This window comes from Bos grunniens, chromosome 25, assembly GCF_055505025.1.
Source record: "Bos grunniens cultivar Pamir isolate PY7600 chromosome 25, Bosgru_T2T1.0, whole genome shotgun sequence".
Classification (NCBI taxonomy): domain Eukaryota; kingdom Metazoa; phylum Chordata; class Mammalia; order Artiodactyla; family Bovidae; genus Bos; species Bos grunniens.
The window spans coordinates 29,044,481-29,065,669 of NC_141189.1; the positions used below are offsets into that span (position 1 = coordinate 29,044,481).

General features: G+C 50.8%; 2 protein-coding genes across 13 annotated transcripts in view; one reads left to right on the forward strand and one right to left on the reverse strand.

Annotated features, from left to right (window-relative positions):
• Positions 1 to 5,615, forward strand: part of PDXDC1 (pyridoxal dependent decarboxylase domain containing 1) — a 55,045-nt gene extending 49,430 nt beyond the window's left edge. For 2 of the 3 annotated variants that reach the window (XM_086375636.1, XM_086375637.1), the window contains 6 exons: positions 343 to 461; positions 740 to 861; positions 1,976 to 2,068; positions 2,156 to 2,252; positions 3,031 to 3,135; positions 3,825 to 5,615. In XM_086375636.1, coding sequence (XP_086231762.1) covers positions 343 to 461; positions 740 to 861; positions 1,976 to 2,068; positions 2,156 to 2,252; positions 3,031 to 3,135; positions 3,825 to 4,078 — 790 coding nt within the window. In that variant the 3' untranslated portion in view covers positions 4,079 to 5,615. The remainder of the gene's footprint in view (positions 1 to 342; positions 462 to 739; positions 862 to 1,975; positions 2,069 to 2,155; positions 2,253 to 3,030; positions 3,136 to 3,824) is intronic. The other variant, XR_015154680.1, reaches the window with a different exon arrangement.
• A 339-nt stretch (positions 5,616 to 5,954) lies between these two features.
• NTAN1 (N-terminal asparagine amidase) lies at positions 5,955 to 20,554 on the reverse strand. Of its 10 annotated transcripts, none has more exons than XM_086375640.1 (11): positions 20,403 to 20,554; positions 15,207 to 15,261; positions 13,598 to 13,700; positions 13,456 to 13,521; positions 13,063 to 13,171; positions 11,257 to 11,330; positions 10,021 to 10,074; positions 9,413 to 9,466; positions 8,086 to 8,183; positions 6,686 to 6,799; positions 5,955 to 6,301 (listed from the first exon to the last, which is right to left on the reverse strand). In XM_086375640.1, exons 5-11 carry the CDS (start codon positions 13,104 to 13,106, stop codon positions 6,122 to 6,124), a joined length of 618 nt encoding a protein of 205 aa, XP_086231766.1. In that variant the 5' UTR covers positions 13,107 to 13,171; positions 13,456 to 13,521; positions 13,598 to 13,700; positions 15,207 to 15,261; positions 20,403 to 20,554; the 3' UTR covers positions 5,955 to 6,121. The 10 variants fall into 10 exon arrangements, with proteins under 10 accessions (XP_086231766.1, XP_086231765.1, XP_086231768.1 ...); XM_086375639.1 differs by lacking the exon at positions 15,207 to 15,261 and adding an exon at positions 18,414 to 18,495; XM_086375642.1 differs by lacking the exon at positions 15,207 to 15,261.
• Positions 20,555 to 21,189: the final 635 nt, after the last annotated feature.

The following is a 21,189-nucleotide window of genomic DNA, read 5'->3' on the forward strand; positions in this document are numbered from 1 at the left end:
AGAACCACTTCCCAGTGGGGGCAGACCCTCCAACCTCTGACTCAGTGGGCGTCTTGAGTCCCTTTGTCCCCTCTCGGGATAAGAGAAGCCTCCTGTTCCTCTTATGAGTGATGGGGCTTCTTGATCATGCCCCTCTTTGTACATTTCATGTACCTGGAGACTTGGGCTCCCCTGGGACATTCTTAAGGTTCACTCTTGAGACCCTCTGAGCGGCTCCTTTGCCCTGTGTCTCCTTGCACACCCTTGGTAACTCCCAGCAGCTTCTACTCCACCTGTCATCCTGTGTCTAGAGGGACACTTACTTTAGATTACTGAAGTGCTGTTATGTGATATTGTTTATAGGTATGAACACGCTAATGATGATAAGAGCAGTTTGAAATTGGATCCAGAAGGGGAAAAAATCCATGCTGGGCTACTGAAAAAGTTAAATGAACTGGAATCTGACCTTACATTTAAAATGGGTAATTACTCCTATAAGTCAGCTGTGGACTTTGGAAGTCGTTTTCTAACTGGCCTAAAGGGAGTTGGGCTGTCTTAAGTGGTGTAGCTCTTCATAGCATGAGAGAGCTTCCTGCCCCTGCCACAGCCTCGCTGGGTCCCGAATCCGCAGTAGATCCATGCCCTCACCCCCTAGGGGAGGCTGCCCCGTGCCTGGCCGCGTGGTGTGCACGGAATGGCCTGTGTCTGACTCGTGACAGCGGACTTGGGAACCAAGTAAGTCTGTTGTTTCTGCCCACAGGCCCTGAGTATAAAAGCATGAAGAGCTGTATTTACATTGGCATGGCGAGTGATGACATCGATATTTCCGAACTAGTAGAGACCATCGCAGTCACAGCCCGAGAAATCGAGGAGGACTCAAGGGTCTGTAAGAGTAATCTGTGCCTCATTCCTTTTTTGGGTTTTCCCTGGGCAACTAGCTGGAGTCACTAAGGAAGAAGCTTACCTCGGTGATGTCTGTCCATTCATTCTTTCCCCAAGTACTTAAAGGCCGCCTGTGAGCCAGGCGTTGAGCAGGTACCAGGGCAGTCCCTGCCCTCAGTGAACTCACGAGCCAGCCTGGGAAAGACGTATATGAGCAAGTGAGGTGGTGCACGCACGTTCAGGAAGATGCGTTCACATCACCTCTGCCCCGCAAGGCCAGGGGAGAGCTGGTCAGAGCTGGTCCTGGGGCTGGATGGGATGGTGCTTCAGGTAACAGAACTTCCCGCCCGTAATAGACCTGCTGCTCTTGGCCAGTTGGCACAGAGGACCAGGCTTTCAGGCTTACGGGACGCTCTCCACACCAGATATGAGTCATTAGGAATCCCTCAAAGGGAGGGAAAAGGGAGCAGTGCGAGGCTGGCCTGAGAGGAGACAGGCACCTGTGTCGCGTGACTCGTGTTTGGTAGGAGGGGTGCAGAAGAAAAGGGGTTTGAAATGGAGCCTAGGAGCCAACTTTCTTGGTTCGTGGGAGGGCATCTTAAAGTTTTCTGACCCCGCCTGTATCACTTCTGCCTCCGTTTCCATGAATGTTAAGCACTGTGTCTTGTTTTTTTCCTTCTGCCTGCACTGGGTCCTCCTACAGTGCAGGCTCTCCAGTTGTGACACGTAGACGTGTTTAGTTGCCCCAAGACATGTGGGATCTTAGTTCCCAGACCAGGGATGGAACTCATGTCCCCTCCATTGGAAGGCAGATTCTTAACCACTGGACCAGCAGGGAAGTCCCTGTTGTGTCTGTTTCCTGTTGGTAGGACGTTCAGATCATAGGGGCAGTTCTCTTCCCTGGCAAATGCGGCCAGTCACCACGGCGCCTGACACTAGGCCTCCTTTAGCATCTTGACCTCTTCTATTTGATTTTCTGCTGTATTTTCACACTGACATGTTAAAGTACCGTTTACTAACACACTTTTGAAAAATATCGCCAGTGCTGTGTTTATAAATCTAGAACCCCAGCAAGCAGCTTGGACAGATAATGCCTTCCTTGGTCTTAACACAGCTTCTGGAAAACATGACAGAAGTGGTTCGGAAAGGAATCCAGGAAGCTCAGGTTCAGCTGCAGAAGGCAAACGAGGAGCGGCTTCTGGAAGAGGTGAGGCTCCGGGCTGGGCCCCCAGCTGGACTCGGGCTGGGAGCTGGCCTCCGGACGATGGCCTTGAGCAACGCTTGTGTTTTGCAGGGGGTGTTACGGCAGATCCCCGTGGTTGGATCCGTGCTGAACTGGTTTTCTCCAGTACAAGCATCACAAAAAGGAAGGACGTTCAACCTGACGGCAGGTAGGACTACCTTCCTCCCAATCTCTCGCATCTGGAGTGTTTGGCCAGGTGTCCTGGGATGAGGAGCCGTGTGTGCGTCCCAGGCTTCACACCAGGCGCTGGGCCAGGACCGGAGAGGAGGCGAGGTCTGTCTGCCTGGACTCTCGTCCTCCTCTTCTGTCCCGACAGTCGGAACAGCACGGAGGCAGGTGCCCGTGCCCCGGAAGACTCCCTTCCTGGGGTCCAAGCCCACGCAGCTGTCTGTTCGGATCAGTGTTAATATTCTTTGCAGCTCTCATGAGTGTTTTGCCCCAGTCGAGGGCTGCTTTTGCATGGGGCAAGTGAAAGGCTGTAGTCTGTAGCCATTTTAGTTCAGTGAGTACTCCCAGTTGCTGTTCTGCCAGTGGATTAGGCTCCCCAAACCTGGGCCATTCCCCAGGAAATGATGACTACACGGTCACAGGGCAGCAGGGGACAATCTGACTCTCAACCTGCCAGGCCACAGCCTTTAGCCAAGAGGCATCCGCTCCTTGTTGCTAAAAGACATTTCCCATCAGGGCCTGGCTCTCCTGGCACGCTCGGGCCACACTGCAGGCTGGCTGCTTTCACACGCACACAGGATGGCGGGGGGACAAGGCTGGAACACCCCACGGGGCCAGCACTCACGGCTCAGCCGCCAGCAGCTGGCTCAGGGATCTGGAGCCTCGGCTGGAAGCACGCGGGGAACGAGGCTGACGGGCCTCCACAGGGCTGCCCACCCTGGGCGCTTACCCCACACCTCCCCACCTCCTTCCCACAGGCTCCCTAGAGTCCACGGAACACACGTACGTCTACAAAGTGCAAGGCTCGGGGGTCACACCGCCTCAGACCCCCACAGGCACTCGCACCAAACAGAGGCTTCCAGGTACGTCAGTCCCCATGCCTGAGTTCACTCACACTGAAGAACGGTGTCCGTATTTCCCTGGGGAAGAGACCTTGGCCTCCCATAACGCTTTTAGGACCTGCATTCCTGTCTTCTTGGTTCTTCAACCCGAAGTTCTATTTCTCTTCATTTAAGAACAGTGGTCCCTGCCCCTGGGCTTCCCAGGTGGCGCTAGTGGTAAAGAACCCACCTGCCAATGCAGGAGACTTAAGAGACACGGGTTCAATCCCTGGGTCAGGAAGATGCCTTGGAGGAGGGCATGACAACCCTCTCCAGTATTCTTGCCTGGGAAATTCCAAGGACAGAGGAGCCTGGAGGCCTACAGTCCATGGGGTCGCAAAGAGTCAGACACGACTGAAGTGACTGAGCACACATGCGTCTCTGCCCCTTCAGCCATCTCTGAGCCTTGGGGAGTCACCTGTGGAGCGTCACATTTAACCTGTGTCCACTCCTCTGAGTTTCTCCCAGCTGGGGTTCCCTCACGGTCCCTGGCGCTGGGGGCATGTTAGTGTCACATCAGCTCTCATTTCTCGCCTCATCACTTAATGCTTCAGAGCCAGGGATCCCTGGGATTTCTGCTGTGATTAAACACAGATTGCTTAGAGCACAGCTGGCTCCTGCTGCAGGGGAGCCCTTTCCTGAACCATCAGTGCTGTTGATTGATCTTCTAGGCCAGAAGCCATTTAAAAGGTCCCTGCGTGGTTCGGATGCCATCAGCGAGACCAGCTCAGTCAGTCACATCGAAGACTTGGAGAAGATGGAGCAATCGTCGGGTGGGCAAGAGGCCTCAGAAGCTAACAGCCATGAGCGACACCCAGAGGCGCCCGCCCCTCCGGAAGCCGAGCCGCCTGGAGCCCTCCAGGACGGGGCCCAAGGCCTGCAAGATGACCGCCCGCAGGTAGAAGAGCCAGAGAGCTTAAGATAAAACTCAGTGTTTGCTTGGAGACTGTACTGAATATTGTTTCAGGGAAGATGAAGTTATTCTGAAAATGTGAACCGTGCCACATGCTGATGTGAGAGAAATTACTGTTATTTGTGCTTAACTGGGATGGTCGCACAAATACGTGCCTGAGAGCCAGGCCTCCGGGAGGGCAGTTGACATGTCTGATTTTGTGGGTGTTGTACAACAACCAACAACTACTGTTTCTGTCTACCCGACTGTAGTAATACCATATCCCCCCCCCCCCCGTTACCATAAACACGTTTTATTCACAAAAAACACAAGAATTTCAAGTGCCTGCCACTTGAAATACTTGCGCTTCTCTTTCTAAACAGACACATGGAAGACGTTACTAGGTTGCACATAGTAGGTTCTTGGTGAGACAGCTTTCTAGAACTTTCCGGGTTCCCTGGGGCCCTGCTGCACAGACGGCGATCTCTGCCGTCTGTCTTACTTGGTGTTCAGTTGGATCAGGTCGCAATATGCAACTGGACTGTTTGGCTTGAAGGAGAGTGGGTGTGATGGGGTTGTAAACAGGAGCATCAGAAGCGCTCTCCTGCACCCCCGCTGCTGCTGCTGCCCCCGAGACGTCGGTCAGGGCCGTGTCCGCTCGGCAGTGGCAGGTCAGGCTGGACCCGGCACTGCTGCTGGCTCTGCTCTGCCACCAGCCCGTGTCTCCCTTTATATGCTATTTGTAAACAAATTAAAACTTCTCTATTCAGAGTAACTGTACAGACTCTTCTCAACCATATTATATATATGTATATTTTTAAATACTGGTAAAGCTTTTAAATTGGCACAGAAGTACATACTCATTTCTATTTCTATGTTTAATATCTCAAAACTCAACAGATGCTGCTCTTAAGAGCCTCGTATTAAATATGCTGTGTAGCACCTTGTTAAGTTGAAATTCTAAATTTAAGTCCACCTCTGACCTGTTCTCACGGGAGCTTCTGGAGTGTCTGTTCACAGCAGCTCAGCCCTTTGGGCCCAACTCAGAAACAAGATCCAAAAGGGCAGTCTTTCTCAGGCTGATCAAGCCAGAAGACCGCCGAAGTAAACCCTTAACTTCGGCCCGATTCTAAGTACTGCGTCACTTCCTTTACCATCGGCAGCAGCCCCTGTGCCTTTTAGTCCAGCAGTCAAGCTATGGGAGACCTTAACATGGTGGCAATTCACATGGGGTTTGGGACTGTCGAATTGAAAGCCTTAGTTATACCATATTAAGCCTATAATTACACTCTGATTTGATGTGATTCCTGACATTTGGCACTTGTCAAAATGCAGTTTTCCTTTTCTTTTCTTCCTGGTGCAAATGATTAAACAAGTCTTCCCTGTTTCTTTGGTGCAATGAAGTATAGCAGATAAAATGGGGGAAAGGGAAATTATCACCTTTAACAAGATTAATTTTTAAATGTTTTTATATATATTTGAAATTGTTAAAATTGGTTTTGCTGAAAAAGAATTTCACCCTTGAGATACTATTTGAATGTTGGTTTCAATAAAGGTTCTTGAAATTGTTCCCAGTAGTTCACTTCATAAATCTTAGCATTAATTGGGCACGGTGACTTCTTTTTGGATAACAACTTCAAAAGAATAAAGGTTTCTAAAAATACATAATATCAGGTTTGGATTTGATGCTTCTAAAGTATTTTGAGGTTAAAAAAAATCTGAGATGTATAAATTCTCACCACTGCATTTTAAACTAAACGACAATTTTTCCTTTATTCACTAATTTAGCAGAATTAGGAAGACTTACCCAGACTTACCCAAGTATCTGAAATAGCTGCTTAAAGAATAGTGAGAAAGCCAGCTTCTCCTCTGGCCTCTTAATACTAACCAAGAAGAAAACCTAAACAAATGCCTTTGCCAAAATAAGATTTTATTTTAAAGTCATCTGAAAAACACTGAGTAAGGAGAGAGACCTCAGACTCAATGGAGGAAGTTTCCAAGTTCACACTCTTCCCTGCCCCCAGCAGGGGTCTTTTGTTGTATCAGAGAGGTGCTTTCTTTGGTAATTCCTATTTTTTAGCTTCCTGGGGAAGAGATCTTTTCCCATAAGCCATCTTCATTTTTTTTGTAGAGTAGAGCCTTGTTCCCAGGAAACAGTGTGTTAGCTGGAGAAGGATGTTTCTTTAAAAACATCAAGGTAGATCTAATATGTTCAACAAAGTGGGGGGGCTCAGCCAGGGGTGATGTGGAAAGGTTCTGGAAAAACAAGATTTGGGGTGTGAGAGGAGAACCTGCTTTGTTCCCTACTTTGATAAAGCTGTCAAGAGTCTCTGTGCTCCTTACACATTCATCAGGCTGTTCTCGGATCACTGTATAAATATATATAATTTGTAAAGTTACATAAGGAACAGGTGTGCTGGGTTAACAAGAACAAAGCAGATGGCTGCCTGTTGCTATGCTGCGTAGACATCTACCCAGGATCCACTCACCCCCGACTAACATTAGGAGCAGCTCAGCAGGGTCTGCAAATGGCGCCCTCCACAGACACCGAAGGAAACTGCTGTTGTCTCGTCTACACTCTGTTCTTCAACAGATGAGGAAACCAGGGGCCAGAGAGATGCCCAGCCTGTAGATGCTCACCTCTAGTATCTGCTTATCATCTTGCTGCAACCAGAAATCCACATGGGGAAATGGCGTCCAGGAATACGGTCCTATACGAAGTTGCTCTGTCTTTGCATCGTAAATGCTAATCATCTAAAAAAAGAACATTTCAGGGGCAGAATTTAAGGAGTGTTATCGGTGGAAATGCTGCCTTTAACGCAGGCTCCCGTGTCGTCTTGAACTTAAGGCATCTATCTGGTAGAGAAGCGTCTTTCAAGTTTGCTCTCACTGAAACAAGCTGCCGCTTAACTACTTCCCACTGGTCTGGTACTGCACTTGGTGGGCAACAGACATCATTTTGTTTAGTTCTGACAACAATCCTGCAGGAAGCTGGTGTTTTTTCCATTTTGGTTGGAGACCTGAGGCTTAGAGAGATGGGCCTGCTGCCCAAAGTCACGCGTCTGTAGTGTCCGGGCTGGGCTGCAGACCCCGTGTGTCTGACCCAAGGCCATGGCCTTGCCGCCTCCTTGTTCACACCCCTAGTCATCTTGGAGCTTAAAACCACACATGCCTGTTGCCCCCTCAAAAGAAGGGAAAAGCCAACTCGTAAAAATTTGCTAAATGATCAATTCCCTGAATTCTCAAATGTGCCAATGGTAGTTTCCAGCTTAACCAGCAATGTTCAATTTCGGTTACTGAGACTAAAATATGTCCTGAATCTTGGCTAAATCAAGACTGTTCTCCCTGAGACACTGAGAAAGGAAACCTGACAATGTCAAAGGGTTGGCAAAACAGACCACTGGGTCCAGACGTTTCCAGTGAAAAACGGCAGCTTTTCCTAAGCAAGCAGACTGATGCGATTTCTGTTTTTTTCACATTACGTGTTTTTAAAGGATTTTTTCACTTGTTCCTCAAACAGCATGTAAGTCTTATTCTTTTTTTCCTAACTTTTAAAATGAAGGTGTTAGCTAACTAAAAAGACCGAAAGGCAATCAGACTTTTAAACTGATCTGATTATTCTTTGGGCATCAGTTCATCCCAGCAAACTGCTTTCCAGTGACCTCGTCTGGGGACAGCATGACCTGCAGTACAGAAGAGAAAAGCCTCTTCTCCCCACTTAGCTCTCCTTTCTTTGCAGTAACTTCACTGGTAAAGTTCTTACAAAGTACATGGGGTTCATTTTGTTTGGATCTGGATGCAGGGGGATTCACATATATCCCCAACATCTTCAGGGCAGAGAACTGGGGTCTTGCGCTTCTAACCTAAAACATTCTTTCTTCTCTACGTGCTGTGAGTGTGTGGTGGTTCCTGATCATGGGCAGCTTTCCAGAAGCCATCAGAAACTTTTCATTTCCAAGGTGGATAAAGCTCAAGGCTTTAGAGTTTGATGCCCCCCCTTTTCCCTTCACCCTGTTAAGACAAGATGCTGTCGGACTCACTGGTCCTCCTGTTAAAGCTCGGGCAGCCCGCAGCTCCTCCTCCGGACCTCGGTCTTGGAAGGAGGCTCTGTAGATTTCCGCAGTTTTGATGTTGACAGCTGTGGGGACAACAGGATGACTCCAATTGGCAAAAGGAGCTGGTAAGTCTCCCATGCATACCATCGCCCGTGACAGGACTGAACAAAGTTACGTGTCGGCAGTCTCTCCCTTTCTGGGAAGGGAGAATGCAACCCTTTGGCCAGGCATCTCACTGAGAAGTGCTGAGGCCCGAGCTGGACCCAGTAAGACCTGGTTCCAGACCAAGGGCCGCCCCCACCCGGGAGACGCGCCATCTCTTCAGGCAGCCCGTGGCAAGGCCTCTCTGCTCAGCCCTGTGACAAGGAAGACAAGCCTTGGCAAGACAAGGCTGCGGACGTGGCCTGGGATCGGCGCCAGGGCTGGTGGTGTGTGTTGGTTATGACTGTTTCTGACATACAAAAGATAGAGAATAAAGCAGTGAACACCCTGCCAAATAAACCGAACGTTAGGAATATGGCAGAAACCCTCTGTAGAGACAGCCAGTCTCAGGACTTCCCTGGTGGTACAGTGGTTCAAAATCTGCCTTCCAATGCAGGGGACTCAGGTTCAATCCCTGGTCAGGGAACCAAGATCCCACATGCAGCAGGGCAGTTAAGCCCTCACCTGAACTACTGAGCTCTCAGTAGGTGCCTCAACTAGAGAGAAGCCCAGGCACCGCAAGAAAAAACCCTACGTGCCACAACTAAGACCCAATGCAGCCAAATAAATACTTATAGCAAATAAATAAAGACAGCCAGTCCCAGCCTATTAATGCCTCAGGAGTCCCAGGGGCTGTCATAGGAGGAAGGGACACTCTGGCTTTCTTTCAGGCTAACCATCTTTAGCCTGATGGTTTCACTTTGCTTTGTAGGCTTTTTGTTCTCCATCAGAACCTTAATTAGTTCCCTGAGTACAAGAAGATTCAAACCGCCCCATTCCAGCCCCTAGAGCTCTGGCTAGAGAAAAACAGAGGGGCCTCTTGGGGGAGCAGAGCCCACTGACATCGAGCTGCCCCCTAACCAGGTAAGGCCCAGGCTTTCTATTCGCTGCCTTGTTTCCCTTCACAGTCTAGGATGTGGACAATTTTTTCTCTCATAGATATAAGGTCAGAGAAGGTAAGCTCCATGCCCAGGCTCACCCAGCAGATCCAGAGAGGAGTCAGGACCTGGGCCTAAGGCTCTGCCACACTGACAGCCCCGGGCCCACCAGCTGCAGAATCGGCCTTTAACCAGCGTAAGATCACAGACCCTCCGCCCAACACGCTACTTACCAATGCCGTATATTATTGGAAAGTGGCTTTCATTTTCTTCCCGGTCATTTAATTCTAACACGTTAAAAAAAAGAAAGGGAATTTTAAGATCTAATTTTTAAGAAATACTAAATAATTGCTTTCATTTTCTATAAACAGAGGCCAAGAAGGAGCTCCCCCTGCCTGGAAAGGCGGGGGGATCAGAACATGAAAGGAAGGGCCTGTGTCCCGTTTCCCAGCTGAGCCCGGGGCGGTCAGGTTATTGGAACAAACTGCCCTTCCAGAGTCTGAGCCTCCGATCACCCACACGTGTGGCGGCAGCTCCTCTCAGGACCAGCCCCGCCCCTTCCTAGAAAACGGAAGAGGCTGCTGAGAATCTGAGGAGGTCAGAGGAGAGCCCTTGGGGGGTGGGGCGGTCAGGATCTCAGCGGAGGCTGCACAGGATCTGGATGTGGGAGGGCAGGGAGGGCCATGCCAGCAGATACGGGGAAAGCTGGAAGAGGGCAGCAGTCTGATGACACATGGTGCCGTCTGCAACTGAGGCACAGACGTGAGGTCCTGCCTTCAGGGCGAGGGCAAAACATCCCCCAAAGCTACAGCTTTGCTCTGGGAAGGATGGCGGAGCTCACCTGTCACACACAATGTCACCAAATGAATGTCATCTTCTTGTCTGTCAAATTCACCTACAATGAGAATTTTAAAACTGATGTCAAAAAAGTTCCCTTAAGTAGCAGAGCATACGCTGAACAAGAGGGGGATGGAGGGTGGGATCCACCACCCTTAGACCACAGCCTGGCCTGTCCATCAGAGGCGGAGACCCGTGAGCGGACACCCAGCACCCTGCCTGCCAAGGGTCAGACGCGCTCCCAGCATTGGGCCCAGAGAAAACTTCCACAGAGACTTTCCTTCTCCCTATTCTGAGAGGCTGGCGGGACAAACTGAGTCATAAGATTTTAACCTTTTCCTAAAGGACGTTTTTCCCTGGTGATGGGTCATAAAAAAATTTGACCATTATGAAACATTTGGAAAATATAGAAGAGTATAAAGAGTATGTGGCTTTTAAAGGTGTAAGTGAATGGGCTTCTCCTGCCGATAATCCTAGCACTTAACAGTGAGTGTACTTCCTGCCGTGCCTGTCCATGCACAGCTGAGCTCAGACACCGTGCAGACAATTTCACATCCTGATTGATTGTACACGGTATTTTCCCATGCAATTCAAACCTCTTCGTTAAATATTTTTTAATGGTATGTATAACTATGCCTCTACTAATGGACATTTAGATTTCCTATTGTAAATAATCTACTGCCCACCTTCAGGTGTAAATCTCTATGCACATTTCAGATTAATTTTCTTAGAAAAGATTCTCAAAAGAGAAATTACTGGGTCTGTGATGGACCATGATGCCAAAAGGCTTTCCAGGTTCCACCGAAGGCTCCACCCAAGTACTGCAGGGTGGAAGTACGCCCACCTCGCTGCTTCATGGTCAATCACAGAACAACGTTGTTTTTTCTCATGGCGGTATTTGCTAATTTAACCAAGAAAAAATAGTATTATCAGGGTTATTTTAACTTCCTGCAGATTAACATGAACATTTCTGCAGGAGGGTGGTTTGTTTTTTTCCCACACAATTCACAGGCTTACTGTGAGGCATCACCTACTGTTTTGAAGGAAAACCTTGTCCCCATCCCATGAGCTCTAAACGTTTAGCTCTTTGCTCTCCAGTGTTTATGGAAGATTCCAAGCTGAGCAGTTTGGGTGGCTCCCAGCAGGTGTGACCCTCGCAGGTTCTGTACTAATTGAGATTTTCATCTAAGCAAAAATAGGTACACATTTTTATCAGATTTGAGGGGAAAAGTGAACTTACTAAGGAGCTGATGAGTCAGTTTCTGTGACAACTGCCTGTCGTCATTGAAGCCTCCCACGAAGTGCGCTTCCAGCCTGGCAAAGAGACGGGAGGGTGTGCTCAGAGGCGGGATGGCTCGGCTCGGCCCGGCAGGCCTGGGTCTGCCCCGAGCCTCAGCTCCTGGCTCCCGGCCCTGTTCACGCCATGGCGCACACACTGGGGTTCTGCCCGGGGGCCCAGGGGCGCTGTGTCTCAAACATGATGCCACTGGGAGGCAAGAGTAAGAAAGGCTGGTCTGGAAGATGACGATTACGTCACACTACTCACCCGCCCTGAGCGGGACACTTCAGAAACCTCTTAAAAGTCTCGGCAGGGTCGGGGAGGGACGAGACTGACCCAGCCCTGTGCAGGGGCATCTCCGCCACCAGGAAGCAAGTGTCTTGGAGAGACAGGGGTCTCATCTCCGTTTTACAGAGAAGGAAACCGGGTCAGCGTCTGAAGCACATGCTTATCTATGAGACCAGCTTTCTCCTCAGTGCGTCCCCCTGAACATTGGCCGCACGAGACAGAAAAGTGTTCTTGGGGTTAAATATGCTTGGGAGGCCTCACCCGCTCCCAGGGGAGCCACCACGCACAGCAGCAGAGCAAAGCTCCAGGAAACCCTATAGCTGGAAAAACCACATTAACTCTGTTAACCCTGCGTTTCCCAGGCTCACTTCTCTGCTAACCTCCATCCTCGACCTGGGGACCCGAGCTCAAGAGAGTGCGGCCACCTTTCACATTCCCTTCAACTGACAGACAGAATCCTCCTGAGGAAGGCCCCAGAATCTTCTGTGTCAGCGGCTCAGCGCAAAGCATCTGGTGGCCTCGAATCCTCTCTCACAACCGTGTGCTGAGAACCACGGCCCTGGGCCTGGAGCCCAGTCCAGCTATATAACCTGCCAGGCTCAGCGTCTGACAGGACACAAGGTTGAGGCCAGCCCAGGCCATCAGAGACCCAGCAAGGGGAGAGTTAAACTTAAAAACGGATCTGTGTTCCACTAGGGAAACTGTGACAGCGAGGAGGCCTTCCTTAAATCCCTGGGATTTGAAGAACATGTGTATGACTAGACTAGTTCATTCCAGTGAACTGCTGCCCCAGACTTCAAATACAATGAGAGCCATGCCTGCCAGGCCCGGCGATGAGAGAGAAAGGGGAGGCGACAGCGAGCACCAGCCGGACAGCTGGGCTGGGGTCGCGGCTCCCTTAAGTAGCCACGTGGCTCCTGAGAGCCCAGCCCGGGGGCCGCACGTGGGAAGCAGAGGTGACCATGCTGTCTGTCACTGGTAAGCAGGCGGGCGCTGTGCTGGGCGCTCAGGTGGGCGCCAGTCTTGCACACAGTCTGCAACGCTGACCCCCTTCATTCGTTCTCACCCTCCTTTTCCTCACAGCCCATCCGCTACTTAGCATCCTGCTTTGCTGGCGTCTCCTCCCCGTGGACTGTGAGCCCCGGGGCAGGGTTTTGTCTCCTCCGTTCACTGCGAGGCCCCTGGCACCTATGACCAGTTCTAGTTCACAGGAAACGTTCAACAAACACCTCCTGAAGAAAGGGAGAGATTCCACTGCTGGCGCCACAAGGCATCGGCGGACACACAGAGGCCAAGAGAGCGCCACTGAGAACACAACTGCAGGTTCAAAGCCAGACCCTCCTTCCGGGGCCGGCCCCGAGTCCCGTCGCCCACTCTTCCCTGAGCAGCTGCTGAGGCAAGGGCGGGCACCCCGGCAGCTTCCTCTACATGACGGGGCCAAGTTCCCCACAGGACGCAACGCAGGAGCGGGGCGCTCACCTTCCACATTGAGTGTGGTCGGGAAAGGATTTTATGGCGTTCATGATCAAGGGGACCTCAGCTTTGGTGTCACTTCCGTCGCAGTGTGTCAAGCAGGTAGCCCCATTACCTGAAGAACAAGGGTGAAACGACTCATGTTATTCCCGATGAGAACTCGGGGCGCAGCCCAGGTCTACGCCTGTCCATTCGGACCGCCTCATCTTTGAACAGCCTGCAAGAAGGAAAAACAGAGACGTCTGGGCTGCCCAGCCAACCCATCTGACCAGGGCCTCGGGGAGGGGCCATGCAGATGGAGGAGAGGTGAGCGGAGCCAGGAAACGCAAATCGAGACGCTGGTGGTCCCACGCGGTGGGTCCAGGTAAGGAACGGTTTCCTGCGTGTCTCTCGTCATACCTGTGTGCCTCAGGACCACAATGTGACAAGTGGTGGCATCATCAGAACCCAGAATGGAGATGGAGCCTGTTTAAAAAAGAAATAAAATAAAATATCCACTAGCCTTTGGGGAGAAGGCCCAATTCACTGGTTCCTAACCTACCATCCTTTGGGGAGGTCACTGCAAGCTCTCTTTGCTGAACATACAGAAGGCCCTGGGGTCCCACTTGTTGAACAGACTGACCTCTGAGAAGTCTGGCTCTTTCCTGTTTAATTAAAAAAAAAAATAAAATAGTGATGGAAATTAGTGAGGACTGAGTAACTAGATAGGTGGAGAGAGCCAAAGTGCGCCCTAGGTGGAAACAGACCCTCGTGAGGTCTGAGGTGTGTGTATTATCTGACAGAAAGGCTAAAATAAAAACGCAGTGGGATAAACAAAAACACTACCATGTGGAACAATAAAGAAAGCAAGGAAGTTCTGGGTTTTTTTCACCCTAGAGAACAACATTCTAAAACCTATGAAATAAGATGCAAAGATCCTTTTCCACAATCCTTTGCAACTACAAAGAGAATCGGATCAGATGGACTAGTGGAGTGAGTGGTTCAGAAATGACAGCCCTTCTTCACTTTCTTTAAAGATGAGGATGGGTCCAAGCCTTCCCTATGCCCCAACCTAGTAATCCCCGCTCTGGAAACCTGTATTGTGGAAACAACCCCAAATGCCAATGCGCTTATCCCTGTGTTACCGGGAACGGCATGAAGCTGGGGACGACAACAGAAAAGGTAAGCCATTATGCAGAACCGGCTCACAGCTGTTAACTGCACAGTCGCCAACAATGAAGACTACGGGAAAGGAGCTTTGAGAAAAGTAAAACTGAAGAGCGAGACACAAGAATGGGAAAACAGAAATTTAAGCTGTAAATATGCTATTAGTACGACAATGCTGAAAATGTTACTACACATAGGGGAAAATACTGGAAGGAACCACCAGTATAACCATGATGGTGTCGGAACAAGGCCAACGCACGTCATTTAACTGTCCCAGCTGTCGTTCCTCTATTCTCCAAATGCCCTATGAGGTAACTATGTTATTAAAGTAGAAAACCAGGGGATTTCCCTGGTGGTCCAGTGTTAGGGCACTGAGCACCCCATGCTGGGGGCATGGGCTGAATCCCTGCTTAGGGAACATTCCACATGCCACATGGCGTGGCCCAAAAGAAAAGAAAAGGCTACAGTAGAGAACCAAAAAAGAGAACTCATAAATAAGCAAATTAATGAAAAGGTAGGGTAACATTAGGTGTCCACTGAGTATCTGTATAAATTTTTATGTAGTAAATCTGGAGCGGGGAAAACTCAGGTGGCCAGTTAATTCTTCGCTCAGTTGCTCAGTTGTATCCGACTTCGCAATCCCGGAACTGTAGCCCACCAGGCTCCTTTGTCCATGGGATTTCCCAGGCAAAAATACTGGAGTGGGTTGCCATTCCCTTCTCCGGGGGATCTTCCCGACCCAGAGATCAAACCCAGATTGCCTGCATTGCAGGCAGATAGATTCTTTACTGTCTGAGCCACCAGGGAAGCCCAATTAATTCTTTAATGAGAATTAAACTTTTTTTTTTTTCAAAAATGTCAAATTGATGCATCTCTAAAAGGTATCCTAATTTCCTTCTTACTTACAAAAAATAAACTCCTCAATAAACAATTTCCTAACCACGTGTGCAAATACAGAGCGTGTAGGCACTTGTCTAGACCAGGGAACATTTTTATAGACTTACACTGGCTGCCGGCCATTCCTCGCAGCTGGGGCTAATTTCGGTTAGTGCTGGCTTACTGGACAAAATACAAGAGATAGAAGAGAACATGACAATCCATTCGATGAGTTGTAGAGAGTTCTCTTCTAATAAACCTCCACTAATTAGAAGCAAGGCAGCAGTCACAGAGAGGAAGTACAGTGAGAAATAGTGAGGAACCACTTCAGAAAGGAATTAAACTGGGGATTAGCAGATGCACACTATTACATACAGAATGGATAAACAATAAGGTCCTAATTGTATGTAGCACAGGGAACCAGTCAGTATCCTGTAATAAATGACAATGGAAAAGAGTATGAGAAAGAATATAAATACATAAAACGGAATCACTGCTATACAGCAGGAATCAACACATCGCAAATTAACTATACTTCAATGTAAAATATTTTTCTAAAAAGAAAGGAACGAAGGACTGAATGAAGCACAGTGTGCGATCCGATGGCCGAGTCAGGGAGAAAGAAATGCAGCCGATTGTGCAAAAACTCACACCTCAGAGCAGTGAGCGCTCTTCCTTTTCATACCACTTCTCACCTCAATTCAAGGTAAGATAAAGGAGAACGCAGAATTTCCTTTTTTTTATCATTCCTTTAATACTCACCTCTTTTGGTTCGTTTCGGGGAGAGGGAGGGAGGAGTCAAGGCAAATTTTTACCGCTCCTTTTCACAACTGGGTCACCACCCAAAAGCAAAGCTATTTCTGAGGAATGAATTATAACTTGTTTACCTAAGAACCCCAAATCACAACGTCTCTGATCTACACAGCACCTACTGTTTCCCAGAGAAACAGAAGCGCACTGATCAGGAGAGAGGACGGCCTGAAAGGGAAAACAGCGACGTTGCTTTGGTCTGTCACTTTCAAAGAAGATTAGCCAAAGTTCTCCTCTAAGAAAAAGCACCCAGCCCTACTATATAAACTCATATCCTTTCTGAAATAAAAGCAGCCCCAGGTTTCTCAAGTTTTTTTTAATGTTCTGAACACTCAGATTCACACACACACACAAAACCCCAAACCTTTCCCTCAGTCTCTCCTGCTACTGCTCACCCTCATTTCTCAATTCCTATCGGAGGGCACTGTCCTCTTATCCCCGGGGTCAGTGCACTTGTTTCAGAAAAGGGCCAGGCGGTAAATATTTGGGGCTTAGCAGACCATGCGGTTTCAGCTCCTCAGTGTGAAATCAACAGAGAACATGTGACAAACAGCAGTGTCCCCAGAAAATATTCATGGGTGACACTGAACACTGAATTTCACGAGACTTCATACGTCACGTGTCAGGAAGCATTCCTTTCTTTCCCCTCATCGTTTAAAAATGCAGAAACCACTCTGGGCTGGTGGGTCATCCACCAACAGAACGCGGCCCATGGCTGTAGCTGACTGTCCCTGTGTTCAACCATCACTGAGGTGCACCCCAGAGGACGACTAAGTCCCCCGCACCCCTCTGCCAGACTCTGTCTGTTCTTCCTTCAAAAACGGGACAGCAAGTATGAAAGCGCTGCCCAGCCCGGCCCTCGGAACTGAGCCTCCCTCCCGCCACAGGGCCCTCCCTGGTCTCCGGCCCGTCTTCCCTTACACCTGCAGTTGTAGCTGTTTAGTTGCTCAGTCGTGTCTGACTCTCTTTGCGACCCCATGGACTGTAGCCCACCAGGCTTCTCTGTCCATGGGATTTCCCAGGAAAGATTATTGGAGGGGGTTGCCATTTCCTCCTCCAGGGGATCTTCCTGAGCCAGGGATCGAATCTGCGTCTCCTGCATTGGCAGGTGGCTCCTTTACTGCTGAGCCACCTGGGAAGCGCAAGAAACGGGAGCACAATGATACTGTGGCCGAGAATAGGACCCGGGGTCTCCTGTGTGGGAGGTGAGAATTCTTCCACTGAACCCCATGCGCCTCTCGCCTCAATTCCTGCAACTCGTGCCCCCAGCAAAAGGTACAAGGCATGACAATGCTGGGGGCAGGGGGCGCCCCCCCCCCCCGCCCCGTCCTGGAGCGAGTGACCTGGGCTGAGCCTGAGCCCCTGTGCTTCATCCCGTCCTCTGGGAAACGAGGCCACTGCTTAGGTTGTGGGAGGATTAACTGGGAGCAGGCCTGTGGGGAGTGGCTGTCCCTACTCCCCACCTCTGCTCCCTGGTCCTGACCCAAGGTCTCCCCTACCCACATCCTTGCTTCAAAACACCGGTTGTGTTACAGGGCTTTTCTGCTCAAAAAGCCCTTCCATGGGATAATTACAGGGGTTTATAAAGATTCAGCTCTGTGAATGTTCCTCAAGAGGAAAGAGCAGAAATGTCTCGCATGCTTAAAAGCAGGAACTATGTTATGTGGAATTCCATGGGATCATTAAGTCCTAAGATGCTGAGGGACCGGATTCTGAGCATCCAGAGGCTGGATAAGAGCGCAGGCTCTGGACCGCAAGGTCCGAGAGCGCTCTCTGTGGGGACGGCAGCATTTGCACCTGCTGTCTCATCCTGCAGCCGCTGTCACTCATGACTGTCGAGCACTTGAAACATGGCTAGTGTGACTGTGTGTGTGCTTCACGTCGTGTCCGACTCTGCGACCCCATGGACTGTAGCCCGCCAGGCTCCTCTGTCCATGGGATTCTCCAGGCAAGAATACTGGAGTGGGTTGCCTTGCCCTCCTCCAGGGGAATCTTCCCAACCCCACGATAGAACCCGCATCTCCTGTGTCTCCTGCACTGCAGGCGGATTCTTTAACCACTGAGCCCCTTGGGAAGCCCAGTGTGACTGAGGAGCTGATTTTTAAATTTTATTGAATTTTAACTAAATGTAAACTGCCACCTGTGGCCAATGGCTACCGTACTGAGCAGCGCTGCTCCAGAGGCGAAGGCAAACCCGCCAGGGTTCACCTCTCGCAGCACGCAAAGCCTTGGGCAACTCACTCCACCCCCGTGCCTCAGAGTCCCCAACTGTAAAACGGGAACAGCAGTAGTACCTGCCTCCTAGGGCTGGGATGCTTGGCGAGCTCCGCAGCACTGCTATTACTGTTGCTGCTCTTATTATCCCATGCTAAACATAGCTGTAGACAGGCTGGTAATGGCTGCTACTGCATACTTACAACCTGCTGTCACAGGAAAACAGACACCTTATAGAACAGAAGATACAGGACGTTACCATGTAAAAAAGTGCGTCATGTACAAAGAAAAACCTCTGTAAGGATATTCACCAAAGTGTGAAGCATGGCTGCGGTCAGATTCTTTTTTCTTCTTTTGGAGACTTCTATTTTCTTACCAAGGGGATACTGCTTGCTATTAAACAAATAATAATTAAACCTTTCATTTCTCTACACTGTGTGTCAGCTGATCGACCCATCTAAACCTCTGCAACTTAAGTATGACCGACCTCTCCCGGCTTGCCTCCCATTCTGCCCTCCTGCCCTCTGTGCCAGGGAAACCAGCCAGTTCACCCGCCCTCGGAGCCCCTCCTGCTCTGCCCAGGGGCCGGGGGCACAGTCCAGTTGGCCCGGCAAGAATGCCTCCCCTCTCCCCTTAGGCTGCCCACCCCAGCCACACTCCTGTAAGGCAAACTGGTCCCCACTCCACAGCCTTTCTAGGCCGAGTCTCCCCAGAGGCCAAACCTCCCTTCTAGAGGTTCCTGGTATCTCACCTCATTCCCCTTCTCTCCACACTTAGGGTGCTGCCTTGGACTAACTTTTTCATAGAAACTTTCTAACAGACATAAATATAGTGTCACTACGTTCTTTAGGCAGCTGCAACTTTTTCCCTTTAGTGAGTCCCAGTCCCAGCTTCAGCTGTTAATGGTGTGGCAGTGACACAGCAAAGGAGGAGAGTGCTTAACACGATGACCAGTGTCCGCTGGGCGCCCAGCATGTACTGGCTGATACTACTACGGCTTTCTTGAAATTTAAGTTGAGAATCACATAGAGTTGTCCCCTCTTCCCTTGTCATTAACATCGCCTCATTTTTCAGGGGTCATTCTGCTCACACGTTTGTGTAACACATATTTACAAAGCACAGATTCCCTGCCAGGGTCTGCCCTAGGCTCTGAGGATACAAAGGGAAGACACATACTCTGCCTTCAGGAAGCTTATGTTCTCCCCAGGGGAGGCGGAGATCAAGGGAAAATAAACAAAACAAGCCTGCTGGACAAAATCATTACACACCGCCCAACTGGTACAGAAGAAACCTCAAGAATATCTTCCCTAGGCCCACAGACTTGGCCAGACTCCTGAGATTCACTCTGCAGAGTGAAAAGGGGCATTTTCCCCTGTATGGCACTTAATTAACAGTTATGGTGTTTGAGCCACTCTACGGCTAAAAAACATAAAAAACATCCCCATCCTATACATACCCTAACTGTAAGAAAAGAGGCAAAAGCCATAATCAAGGCACATGAGGGGCTCAGCGGGCATCTCTTAATTCCATGAAATGGGTTGTACTGGATCTGGGGCAAGTGGGAGGTTTGGTTCCGATTTTTTTTTTTTAACAGTAAAAACCGTTTTCCAAACTGTGTCCGCTTATGCATCGAATAAGGGTTCAGAGGTCTATCTAAGGACAAAAGCAGGAAACAACAAAAAAAACCTCCCATAGGGTGTGGTCCTCAACACAGCCCAGCGGGGGGAAAACACGGAGGGCCCTTTCTTCCGTCTAAAAATAGCCGGGAGCCCCACACCCCGGGGCCAGATGCCCAGGGGACCCGTCGGGATGCCCCTGCCCACACCCGGAACAACCTCCGGCTTCCTGAAAACCCCAGGAGGGCGCTGCACTCACCGCGGGTGGGGATGCGCGGCAAGGGAGCGACCCAGGGCGCTGCCCAGATTCGCCTAAACGGGTCAAAATCCGAAGTGGGGGGCTAGGACCGCCCTATATGTGAAGAGGGGGTCCCGGCGTGTCCTCCAGCCGCGCTGCTGGGCGACCTTGGGCAAGTCACCTAACCTCTCTGGGCCCCCGTCCCCTCTTCTGGAAAAAGAGTGGGGCCTCTGCAGATGCCCTGTAAGGTCCAAAGAAGGTAAAAGCTCCACAGACGCCTCAAGCCCAGGCTCCGGATGTGCCAACAGCACCTCGGCTGCGCCAAGTTTCGAGCCTGACTCCGGGAAGAGCTGGTGGTGCCGGCGTTGGCGGGCTGAGGAGGGCTCTGGCCCGCCTGCGGGTTCCCTTGGGCCCGCCTCGTAGCCCCCCGCCCGGGCTCTGCTTACCTCCAGAAGCGGGTGGGCTCGGACCAGGTCCCCGGCGGACTGCGGCAGCCGCACTCGCCGCCCGTCCACGAGCAGCGGCATCGCGGAGGCGGCCGCCCGGGCAGGCCCAGGGAGGCAGCGGCCTCCCCACCCCCGGGCCGCCCTCCGCCCCCAGTCCCGGGCCGCCCCGCCCCGCCCGCCGCGCCGCGCGTGCCTCCGGGAAATGGAGTCCGACGGAGGCGCTGTCCCAAGAGGCTAAGGAAATCTAGAGCGGGGTCGCAGGGCCCCATGGGAAACGTAGTACAAACCGGAGGGAGCCCACCTCCTCCGCAAGGGGCGCTGGGAAATGTAGTTCTGAAAGCGTGGAAAGACACGCAGGATGGGGAGGAGCCGCGCTTCTCCAGAGGGCCTTTGCCCTCAGCTCCAGGCTCACAGGAGAAGGCAATGGCACCCCACTCCAGTACTCTTGTCTGGAAAATCCCATGGACCGAGGAGCCTGGGTAGGCTACAGTCCATGGGGTCGCTAAGAGTCGGACACGACTGAGCACTTCACTATCGCTTTTCACTTTGACGCGTTGGAGAAGGAAATGGCAATCCACCCCAGTGTTCTTGCCTGGAGAATCCCAGGGACGGGGGAGCCTGGTGGGCTGCCGTCTATGGGGTCGCAGAGAGTCGGACACAACTGAAGCAACTTAGCAAGCAGCAGCAGCGGCAGCCAGGCTCACAATTCAGCCAACCTGGCCTGAGTTTGGGCACTGGGGTCGCCTGCCTAAGTTCATCATAGTGAACTAGAGCAAGTCTGCGAAAC

Bases quoted from the DNA above. Each gene is read 5' to 3' on its own strand.
- NTAN1 (XM_086375642.1), bottom strand. From the start codon at position 20,483: ATGCCGCTGCTCGTGGACGGGCGGCGAGTGCGGCTGCCGCAGTCCGCC. The intron at 13,522-13,597 runs GTAGGTTAGGAA...TTTTTTAAACAG, and splicing joins AGTGACCTCCCCAAAGGATG to GCTCCATCTCCATTCTGGGT. The intron at 6,302-6,685 runs GTGAGCATCTAC...TTGTTTTTCCAG, and splicing joins ATGATAAGCAGATACTAGAG to AACCTTTCCACATCACCCCT.